Raw genomic sequence first — 11,621 nt, 5'->3', positions numbered from 1 at the left:
CTGTAACTTTCAGGGAAGGAGCGCAGCGGAGCTGGCCAAAATTTTGGAAAATTACATTGTCTGTCTGTCTCCCATTTCATTTATTCCTACTCCTAGGATATGCTTTCATACAAAGCCCCTGTATAACACTATCTTGAGCGGGGATGAACCTTTGCGGTGCTGAATTTGTTTCTGCATGTTTTGTAACGTCTTGATGCTTTATGTGCCACAAAGTTAAAGAAGCAGAATGTCATTGTTTACCAATTTGTTGCATATGTTTGGCTTATTTATTTGGATACTGCATAGGTTTGTTCACAATTATAGCAATAGAAATTTTATGTATAAAAGAACATATATTTGAGTCAGTTGAATTTACTCGCTTTTTAAATGTGAATGTTGTTCTTCTCTTTTAGGCTGTCCGCTGCTACGAATCTTTAATCTTCAAATCTGAAGGAAAAGTAGAGTCGGATTTCTTTTGCCAGCTAGGTCACTTCAACCTCTTGTTGGAAGATTATCCAAAAGGTATTTTTAACTTTTAAGAAAATAAAAAACAACTTTGTTTTTTTAAAATACTTAATATTTGCAGCTCTAAGAAAATGATGTGAAACTGCTCTGTTTACAGTAAGTGGAGCATCAAAAGTTTTTCAGATCAAAAACACATACTTATAAAAAAACAATATTATACACTTCATTTTGTTTGCTTACTTTTTTGTTAGAAACCTGATTTGCCGACTTAAATAGTTTTAAAATGTAGAAGCTATGAGTTATGCAGTCATCAGGTGTGCCTCCACCTGAATGCTACTTGTGTGTCTCATCCTATTACCTCTTTTTCTACCTGTAGCGCATCTGTTCCTAACTTGTGATTACCATTTCAATGGCATGCAAAAATATTTTTCTGATGGGCCTCTAACTGCAGATCTTTCACCTTGTGAATTTTCCCAGGTGCCAGACCGTTTCTGGAAACATTTCAGCGGCTCCCTTGCACTTAAACTGGTGTCCTTGTGTGGTTCTGCATTTGATCCTTCAGTGGATATGATCTCTTCCCCCCCATGTATATGCCAGCTCTGTGTGCTGATGGCTGTTCTTTTCCTTCTACGTCTACTGATGCAGATCTGGAGCCAACATTGCTGTCTATATTCCCTCAGGAAAATTCCTAATGCAACTTTATACAGTGTACAGATATGCCCCCAAAATGTAAGGTTTTTAAGCTGTGTTGTGACTGCCACAACAAATGTTGGTGATAAACACCCACAATGTCTGCCTCTGATTCCTCACAAAATGGAGTTGTGCCCTTGCTGTGTGAAAATAAACAGGCTACCTGTCAATCAAAACTTAGTTACAGAACTCCGGAAGAATTCGGTCGAGGATGATATCGCGGGTGCTCTCTTGTTCCTGAAACCGCTCATTCAAGCTTTGGAAATCGAAGTTGCGGAGTTCTTACAAGTTTCAGTAGTTACATACGAAGCACAAAAGGTTCAAACATGGCTTGCCGATGTCCCGCTACATGCACCTTTCAGAGTAGCTCGGCTACTCTGGTATATCAAGGCCTTGGAGCCGTTCCATGAAGCAGGCTTCTAAATGTCTACTGTTTGGCTTCCCAGCCGAGCGGGCAGCTATAATCAATAAAATGCGTCCGCTGAGGGAGGCCATGAGCAAGATTTTAGATAGCCTGCTGGATTCTTCTGGAGAACCTTTGGGCCCCTAAGAGTCCAAAGAAACTGCTTGTTAGAGCTCCCTCAGCATATCCGTCCCCAACTGTGCCACACTGCATCCAATCGAGGTTGCACCTGTCCTCGAGCCTGTCTCAGGGCCCAGCCTCAGTTGAATGTCTGACTCAGATTGCGTCCCCACAGGCCTGAGTGAGGCCTCTGACACGCCTATTTAGATACCTGGCCTCAAACCAATAGTTTTATAAGATTTGGACGCTCATCCCCCACCAAGAATGCAACACTATGCCCACTCCAACCCAGAAGTATACCCATAAAATGATTATGGTAAATATACTGATAATTATGATAATGACTGTGTTTGAAGACCTTCTGTTTGCCAGTGGCCTGGACACCTCAATAGATAGAGGATTATTTCCTGAGGAAATTCACTAGGTGAAAGTTCTGTGGTTAGATAGTCTCCACCAGAAAAGGGGCTACGAAAGAAAGTCAATTGTTCTTTATGTGCATGGTGAATCACGCTTGTTTGAAATAAAGATGGACTAGTATTGCACAATGGAAGTCCTTACTTTCCGTCTGCATATGTGGCTCATGTGCTGTGCAGTACTGGTTGTGAGAGGCTGTTCATAGGCAGCGACACTACCCAGTCTGCCTATCTTGTTTAGAGAATATTTCTCATTTGTGATAACTGCGCTATGATAAACGTTCTCTATATAATTTATGCATTATTTTTTTTACTACAGTTTAGGGCCCTGTTGTCCAGAAGAGTTCATGCATTTTTCAAAATCTTTGGACATAGTTAAGGTTCCAAAAAGTAATGTTTGTTGCTGCAATTCCAGTTGACATGAGCCATGTGTGAGGAGTTGTTTATTCTATTAGTTTATCTTTGCCAGTCGTCTTTGGATTGTTTAAGGGTGTAGGTGCGAACCACTTAGTGGTGCTGCAAACTAGTTATTTGTCCTCTTATTTTTCTATTCATCCTTTTTTTTTTTTTTTTTTTAGGTCTCGCCTAGGCAGCGCGCATGCTCTGCTCTAGGAGAGGGCCTTTAGCAATCCGTCTTCACTTTTAAAGCACTGCACTCGTGCTTGTGGCTGCATCCACATTGCGGGAGCGAGCAGTGGCGCGCCACAAGCACGAGTGCAGTGCTTGAAAAGTGAAGACTGATTGTTTTTTTTAATGTGGTGGATGTCCCTTTGACTCACTGTCATCTAGTGGCCACTGCCATGAATAGACACCTCTTATAACAATGTAATCTGATAAATAAGATTTTCGCTTTCCTCAGTGATAGTTGTTGTACAGTTTTAACTGTAAAAACACTGTTTTTAAGTCGGCGGGCATTCTAGGAAACAATAAAGAATCCTTCACATGTCCTGGAAAGAACACAGAAATATTACTTTAGGTCATGCAAAAAACATATATATGCAATATACAGTTTAAAGCGGCGCTGGCAGGTCGGCTTCTGCATTCCTGTGCACACCCCCACCATTTATCTTGTGTGCATCGCGGCTGTGCTTCATTTACTCAAATGCTCCATGTTTGCACCCCCTCCCACCGGGCTCTCACACAGCTGGTTGAACTTCTTTTTGTTTGCCAACTGGGAAGGCTCACCTCAAGCAGAGCACATGCTCTGTTGCTGCTCCAACTACACCCCCACCTTTTCATCTCCCTTCTTCCACCGCCAGTCTGTGCCCACCATTGGGGAGAGGAGGTGGACGGTAGCTGGTCTACTTACTTACTTATTTTGTGCATTGGGTGAGTCACGTGCACTGGGGAAGGGAGCTGCATGCAGCTGATCCCAAAGCAGGGGCAGTGCCTCAGAGCAGGAGTCACCGTGCATAGCTCCCATTCAGTTAAGCAAATCAGTTTATAAAGTTAGTGTCTTCTCCATATTGTACATCAAATCGAATCGGCCCCCTTTGCTTCAGCTATTTTCCAGGTATAATTATATAATTATTCATCAGGAGCGAGTCTCCGTGATCCGTAACCTGGACCTATCTGCCCTTCATAAAGTGGGAGCCCATCTGTTGAGAGCTTGAAGCTTCCCCCTCGCTGTTTCCCGCACATTTAATCAGCACGCTTTTATAACTTTGGGTTGATTTATAGCCAAGACAGATGGGTTGAACTCCCAGAGCCAGTCCACAGAAAAATTTAGCAAGCCTCATTTCTGTAATTTAAAAAAATATATAGACATATGGACCTTACATACATTTAGGCGAATTGAACTTCTTAAGGCTTAAGTATTCGTGCCTACATTTTTTTAAAGTTAAAGGGACAAGAAATAAAAAAGTTAGAAACTAACATTCCGTGTTAATTTTTAAGTTATTAGTACATCGTGTTGCTTCTTTTTGGCAATTGCAAGCTTACGAAAAGATCTATTTTATCTTGCCTAGGAGACGACGATTGTCTTTCTTTTCCATTCTCAATAAGAACATGAACTGATTGAGGGGTAATCTGGAGAGGACAGGGGGGAGGGGAAGAGGGGAGCTCGATCTGCAACAGCCCATCTGCAAAGGAACAGCACAACAGGCGAGCCAGGCTGAAAAACAGTATGTTCTCTCTTTAGCAGCCCCTCCCTCTACCCAAATCCCTGTACTCGTCACTCAAGGACTGCAACCAGCTAGACTAATTTCCCATGCCATCAATACCTGTGTCTACTCTACCACCTCTTTGCACCCACCGCCCCCATGACAGTGCACCCCCACATTGCCTTAGCTTTGAAGAATCGTCTCTCAGGATTAAAATGGGGATTTACCAAACAATACCAAGTGGAACGGAAGTGCTGCTCATGTAAAGCGCTATGATACCCATTTAAAGCTTGGATTGGTTGTTGCAGCAGGTATATGCGATCAGTGAGAAATAGCGTTATGCTTCCCAATCAGTGCTCTTTCCACTAGCGTCACTCTGTAGGTTTGTAAACACTAAAGTGAGCCTCACGCTTTTGATGTCTCAAGGCAAAGCAACCTGAACTCTTTGCTGAAGATCCATTCACTGCGCTTTTGTACTGAAAACTCATTATCCGGAAATAACCATGAAAAATATTAATATAAAGTAATACATTGCCTCCATCCATTTATTAAAAGCTTGCTATGTGGACAGTGACACCTGTTTTTATTTCGCAAACCATTTATAATGGCTTAGATACAAAGAATTATCTATATTTAGTATTCTAGAACAATATACTTCACTTTCATATTGGAGGAGTTCCTTTAAAATTACATGATGATTATTGGTGTCTTATCCATAAATAAATATTCTATACTTCAAAAAGTCATCTGGTCTGCATGAAATGAAACCTTGGGGGAAAAAGCAAGTTTCTGACACTCTTCTGTCTTGTCGGTACCTTCCAATATATCAGACTACTGAAAGATGAGTCTCCAGCATTGGCATATCCAATAGACGCTTTTGGGATCTTATAAGTGTTAAGCCATGCAACAGTTTACAATGTTGTTGCACCAAGGCTATTGTGCTGCATAACTAAATACTTATAAGGTCCCAAAGGCGAGACCTATTGGCTATGCCAGTCCTTGTTGTTCTCGCTCTCGATTTCTCACCTTTTGGACCATTGCTTCTTTTTTTTGCCCCCTTCTCTTGTCCTTTTTCCCTTTTTTTCTGTTTTCTCCTTTTTTCTGCACTTTAGCCCATTGTCCTTCCCAGGATCTTTAACTTCTCTTTGGATCTCTTCCTACCACTGGTGTCCCTGTTCCTTCTGACCCTCACTCTGTAGAGTAGTATTTTTCTTACTCTCTTGATGTCCATCTCTACCCTACCCGTAGCGCTGGGATACTTACGGGTGACTACGCGCTCTACAAAACCCAATGATGATAATAATAACTCTGACCAATATAGTCTTCCTCTGTCACATTCTCATTCTTTTTAGGCCGATAGGTAAATAACTTTAGTTGTATGCTAATACTCATGTCTGCACAAAACTCAATATACAGAAAGGTATTTAGATCAGCTCCTTAAGACATTGGATTGTTTGTGTGAGCCTGCTTTAGACATTGTTTAGCTCTTATGTTACATTTTGGACCGGTCCACAGCATTTTGCAGATATTTTAATGTGAAGTTTGTATTGGTGGTTGGTAAAATACTAATTCTCAATGATGGCTACTTCATAACCACGCTTTTTATTTAAGGCATGTTGTCTTGCACATGCAGCACAATCTCACATGGTTTATGGGGCATCTGCATGGAGCTGCTATGAAATATAGGACTGCCACTAGAGTGCTTGAGAGCTCAGCAATGTATACATGGTTGCAAATATCTTTCATTGTATAGCATCTTCCATGTAGGAGTCAAGAAGATCAAGCTGCTTGCTCATTGTTAGTAAATACATCAATCAATGGCATGTTCTTTTCCAAGGTCACCAAAACCAGGTGTAGTCCCAGCGGAAACATGAAATCATAGTTCTATATATGAGCAGTGACCTATGACTGTAGAAACAGCTTCTCAATTTCTTATAATTTTTATTCTCGTATTTAGAAACCAAAATATTGCAATACTTAATATACAAAACACACATACTGACAACATACCAGTTTGTGTCATGCTATAAAGTGATTAACAAGTACTTAAAACCTAATGACTTTAATAAATCTCTTGCATCAATTGACAATTGGGAGAAATTGGTTTAGAAATTAAAACGGCAGCTAATGCAAGTACAATATGCTAAAACTGTTTTATTTTTAGTAATAAGTACTGCAATCTTTTGGTTTCTAAATGTGAGTAAAATAGAAGGAATTGAGAAGCAGTTTCTACCTTAGATTACTGCTCATAAATATAACTGTGGCGTATTGCTTGAGACTCTTTTAAATTTCTGCTTTTTGGTTTGTCTTAACCGGTACAGTGGTACTATTGAGAGCTGAGACAGCCAATAAAAGACAGACTACGACTACACCCTAAATTGGAAGAGTGTTAAAATTATTCCTTGGGTCTAGGGGGGCGGGGGGAACGGAGGGGTGCGTAGTGGCTGGACGTCCACTTGTTTGACTTTCCGCAGGCTTGTCCGACAAGGGCTGGACTGGGACACTGGGTTTTTCGGGGTTTCTGGGGGGTGCGAGGGGGGGTGTTTGGGGTCGTTGAGCCAGTCCCAGTTGCGGGAGGGGACTGGGGAAGGGGGGGGTTGTTGGGGAAGACGGGGGACAGTTGGGGGAGGTCCAGGGGGGTAGGGGACGGGGTTGGAGGGGGGGATCCGGGAGTTGGAGGTGGGGAGGGGGGGTCGTCCAGTGCACATGGGGGTTTCTAGTCGTCCTGGCATTGCCTGTGTTTTTTGGTTTGCTTCCACTTGGCTATAACATGTGTAGTCTGGCTTGTCCTTTTGATTTGCATGAGAATTGGAGAGGTGAGGGGAAGCGCGTACGAAGCATTTTGCGGGCTGTGAGTTCTGCGATGGTTTGTCTGTTCCTTGGTTCGCGCAGCATTGTTTGCTTTTTATGTCCCTGCTCTTTGCTCTGTGCTCTGCTGCACCCCATGCCGAGTAACGCTTTTGTCCTCCCAGCCTTGCTGATGTGGGGCCTTGCTGCTTTCTGCTACATCGCTGCTCATGCCCCCTGCCACGTGTAAGGTCGTGGCCCTGAATGTCCGGGGTTTGAATAATCCCGTTTAGAGGCGGGCTGTCCTTTCGCTCTTGGAGAATACCCAGGCAGATATCTGTCTCCTCCAGGAGACGCACCTATTATCACAGGACACACACAGGCTCCGGTCGCATAAGTTCCCCTCACAATTCTTTTCCTCTTGCACCACTAAAACGGCTGGGGTGGCGATTCTGGTGGCACAGCACTTCCGGGGGGAAATTCTCCACAAATTCACTGAACAAAAGGGTAGATTATTGGCTTATCGGTTTAGGATAGGGGGTCTTCTATTTACGATCGGGTCCCTATACAGTCCCAATGAACGGCAGGACCGCTTTCTGCAGGCGGCGATCGAAGAGGTCGCCTCTACTCAGGATAGACACATCATACTCGGGGGGGGGGGGGGACTTCAATATTGTCTTTGACTCCACACTGGATAGGTCGGCACAACGCTCCCCTCAAGTCGGAGAACTCTCCGCGGACCGTAGAGCTCAGCTGGAAGAGGTGGACCTCCTTGATCTGTGGAGACATCTACACCCGACAGATGGGGACTACTCGTACTATTCCCATGCACACAAGACGTACGCGTGGTTAGATCACCTTTTGGTTACATCTCCGGTGAAGGCGCTGGCCTCGGGATCGGAGATGGGAGTGATCTCCCTTTCGGACCATGCCCCGGTTGAGGACCTGTTGAGTGTGCCTCCGACGGCTCCCCGCCCCCGGACGTGGCGCCTCCGTGACACGCTGCGGCACAGGAAGGAGGTAGTGGCTCGCATTGAGAAGGTGATTCGAGACTTTCAATCCCATAATGATAATATGGACACTAGCCGGGCCACGCAATGGGCAGCCATGAAGGCTGTTATAAGAGGGGAATTTATAGCGATTTCCTCAGCGGATAATAAAGTGCGGCAGGCCAAGAGAGATGAACTTACGGATCGGGTTAGGGAGCTTGAACAGATCCATCGCAGGACGGGGGCTCCCCGAATTTGGAGGCAGCTCAAGGAGGCTAGGAAGCTTCTGGCGGCCCTGGACCTTGACCGAGCGGAGTATGCGGCGTTACGGTTGCGTCACACCTTCTACACTGGGGGGGACCGCTGTGGCAGGTTGTTGGCGAATAGGCTCAGAGTAGCGAGGCAGTCCCAGTTAGTTAAAGAGATTTCTGACCCGACGGGGCGACTGGAGACTGAGGACGCTCGAATAGCAGCCGTCTTCCGCGGTTTTTACGAGGATCTTTATACGGGGGATCCCCCGGATGAGGTGGCCATGGACGCTTATTTGGACTCTGTTGCATTGCCCTCTCTAGAGCCTTTGCAGGCGGATCATTTGGACAGAGACATTCGGATTGAAGAAGTGGTTTCCGCTATTGCCAGACTTAAACATGGCAAGGCGCCGGGTCCGGATGGCTACATTGCGCTTTATTATAAAACATTCTGCACGACGTTCGCCCCCATCCTGACGTGCCTTTTCAATTCTTTCGCGGAACCCGGGGCCATTCCGCCCGATCTGCTCCGGGCCACTATCTCGGTTATCCCTAAGCCCGGTAAAGATCCGAAGCAATGCGGGTCGTATAGGCCGATCTCTCTTCTAAATATTGACCTGAAACTGTATACGGGGATCCTGGCCGCTAGACTGGCTCTCCACTTGCCGGGTCTCATCGATCCTGACCAGGCGGGTTTTGTCCCCGGAAGACAGACGGTGGACAATACGAAACGAATTGTCCATCTACTGGAGAAGGCCTCCCGGATTCCGGGAGAACGAATGATGATGGCGGTGGATGCGGAGAAGGCATTTGACCGGGTCCATTGGCCTTATTTGGAGCGGGTGCTTATGAAAGCGGGTATAGGAGGGAAATTCCGCTCCATGATTCTTAATTGTTACAGTCGTCCGTCGGCAGTGGTCCGTGTCAACGGGCTCGCTTCTGACTCTTTTGGCATTGAACGTGGCACCAGGCAGGGTTGCCCGCTCTTGCCCCTGCTTTTTGCGCTCTACATGGAGCCGTTTGCCCAGCGGATGCGCGATAACCCGATGGTGACCGGCATCCGGATGGGAGGCTTCACGCACGCTATCAGCCTCTACGCTGACGATGTTATTCTAACCATTGACAGGCCCCGCATGGCTCTACCGGCGTGCATGGAGGAACTGGCCTCTTTTGGCGCGGTGTCGGGGTTCAAGATGAACATGGAGAAGTCGGTGGCGCTGGATGTCTCCCTCGAGCCGGACACTAGAGCCTGTCTGCAACAGCGGTTTCCCATGCTCTGGTCTTCGGGTACGGTGCCATATTTGGGGATCCAACTTGCTCCTACCTTACCGGCTATGGTGTCGGCGAACTATCGGGCCCTGGGTGTCAAGATTAGGGAGGAACTGGGTCGGTGGAACCGAGGCATCTTTTCCTGGCTCGGCAGGATAGCTGCTGTCAAAATGACGGTCTTGCCTCAGGTATTGTACCTCTTTCGGGCCCTGCCACTCCAACCGCCGGTGGGATGGATTTCGCAACTGCAGGTGGACGTTTCTCGGTTTGTCTGGCAGGGTAAGAAGCCTAGAATGCGTAGGGCTCTCTCGCTGCTGGCCCCGGAGGCCGGTGGGTTGGGTGTCCCTGATTTTCCACAAGTACTTTCAGGCTGCTCAGTTGCGTTATCTTGTGGAATGGAGTAAGTGGGAGTCTGATAAGCATTGGCTCTTTCAGGACCAAGCGGTGGCAGGGAGACCCCTGCAAGAGATCCCTTTCCTACGTCACCCTCATCGGCCCAAAAACCTCTATGCCTCCTTTGTCACTAGGGTACCCCTGCGAGTGTGGGACGCTACCAGCGTTTTGCGTGGCCTCACTAAGTTTCCGTCGCCGCTTACTCCGCTGGTAGACAACCTGGACTTTACTCCGGGGTTGGAGAGGGGGGCGTTTACGAGATGGCGTCAGGCGGGGTGTAGAGCCTTATGTCACCTTTATGGCCCGGAGGGGGTTGTCCCTTTTCCCCAACTCCGTCGGGAGTTCTCACTCCCGGAGACTGAGCGACTTCATTATATGCATGCTCGCCACTGGGCCCTCCAGCCGCAAGTGAGAGAGACAGCCGATCGGCCTTTTCTCCCCTATGAACATTGGCTCATGACGCGGACTTCAGACTCCAAACTGATTACCGACTTGTACAAGCTACTGCAGCCACCGGCGACACACCTTTATCACCCTGGGAGAGAGCGTTGGGAAAGGGAGTTGGGGAGGACACTGAGCCCTAGAGAGTGGGAACACATATCCTATAGAGCGCGGCACTCAGCTTACCACATGGGGCTCACAGTTACGCTGACTAAAGTCTCTACCTACTGGTATTATACACCTGAACGAGTACGTGAGTTTGATCGTAGTAAAGATGACACATGCTGGAGGGGATGTGGGCACCGGGGTACTCTCACACACATTCTATGGGACTGCCCACTCCTGGAACCTTACTGGAAGGAGGTGCTGGATGAAATTGACTCTCACTTCGAAATTGAACTGCCACGCTTCCCTGCCTATACCCTGTTGGGGCTCCCAAATGATCTAATGCATCCTCTCCGTTCTCGCAGGGGCAGGCAGATAGCGATAGCTCTAGGTTCAGCTGTCCAAAACATCTTAATTCACTGGCACACTGCTACAATACCATCTATCACTGGCTGGCTTCACAGGTTGTGGCATGTGTTGGGTATGGAGAAAATGTCCCTCACAGTGGCGGGTGATGTGGACCAGTTTAGGGAGCTCTGGCAACCATTTCACTCCCTGTTGCTTACTAAATTTAGGGAACTTACCTGCCCCAAGTATCTCCGCCTTCTGCGGCTTCCGATCCCGGAGGAGTCTGCCCCGTGATCTCCCTTTGGACTTCTCCTCCTTGGTGCTGTGGCTCTGATGTGTGCCGCGGTTAGGGACTGTGCACTGGACGTGGGGTGGGAGTGGGGGGTGGGTGGTGGGAGTTTGGACGTTTGGGGGGATTGTTGGGTGACTTTTTCCGTCCTGCTATATCCTCTTGAGATGGTTGTTTGTCCTTACGTGTTGTGATGAATAAAATACTTTAAACCTAAAATGTTCTAGCAGACAGTACAAGATGCATAGATGAACTAGAAATCTTTTTTTGGTCCTACTCTAAGAACATATTTATCACCCGTTATAAAAGTACCATCTCCATTGTGGTCTCAAATTACAGCACACACAAACATAACCTGAATAATTACCTCTATTGAATTTCCACATACAGTACATATTTTGTCCTTTAATGGAATGTTGGTCCAACTTCAGGAATAAAATGAAGGGTCAGATTTCCTGGTCTCAAACGACCTGCATTGGAGCATAAAATATTTTCAAATTTATTAAACTTTTGGATTGTTCAGCAGAATTTGCATTTTCTAACAATTTTCAAATTGCACTGAAAACGCTGACCTATTTTC

At 46.4% G+C, this 11,621-nt stretch overlaps 1 protein-coding gene across 1 annotated transcript in view; it reads left to right on the top strand.

The window, feature by feature from the left end:
- Positions 1-392: 392 nt before the first annotated feature.
- Positions 393-11,621, top strand: part of LOC147666339 (lysine-specific demethylase 6A-like) — a gene marked incomplete at both ends in the record, with an annotated part of 314,997 nt that continues 303,768 nt past the window's right edge. The window contains one exon of the mRNA XM_086949119.1: positions 393-501. Within this exon, the coding sequence (XP_086805245.1) occupies positions 393-501 (109 nt within the window). The remainder of the gene's footprint in view (positions 502-11,621) is intronic.

This window comes from Lissotriton vulgaris, unplaced genomic scaffold (genome assembly GCF_964263255.1).
Source record: "Lissotriton vulgaris unplaced genomic scaffold, aLisVul1.2 SCAFFOLD_2420, whole genome shotgun sequence".
Classification (NCBI taxonomy): Eukaryota; Metazoa; Chordata; class Amphibia; order Caudata; family Salamandridae; genus Lissotriton; species Lissotriton vulgaris.
This window is presented reverse-complemented; position numbering and strand designations above follow the sequence as displayed.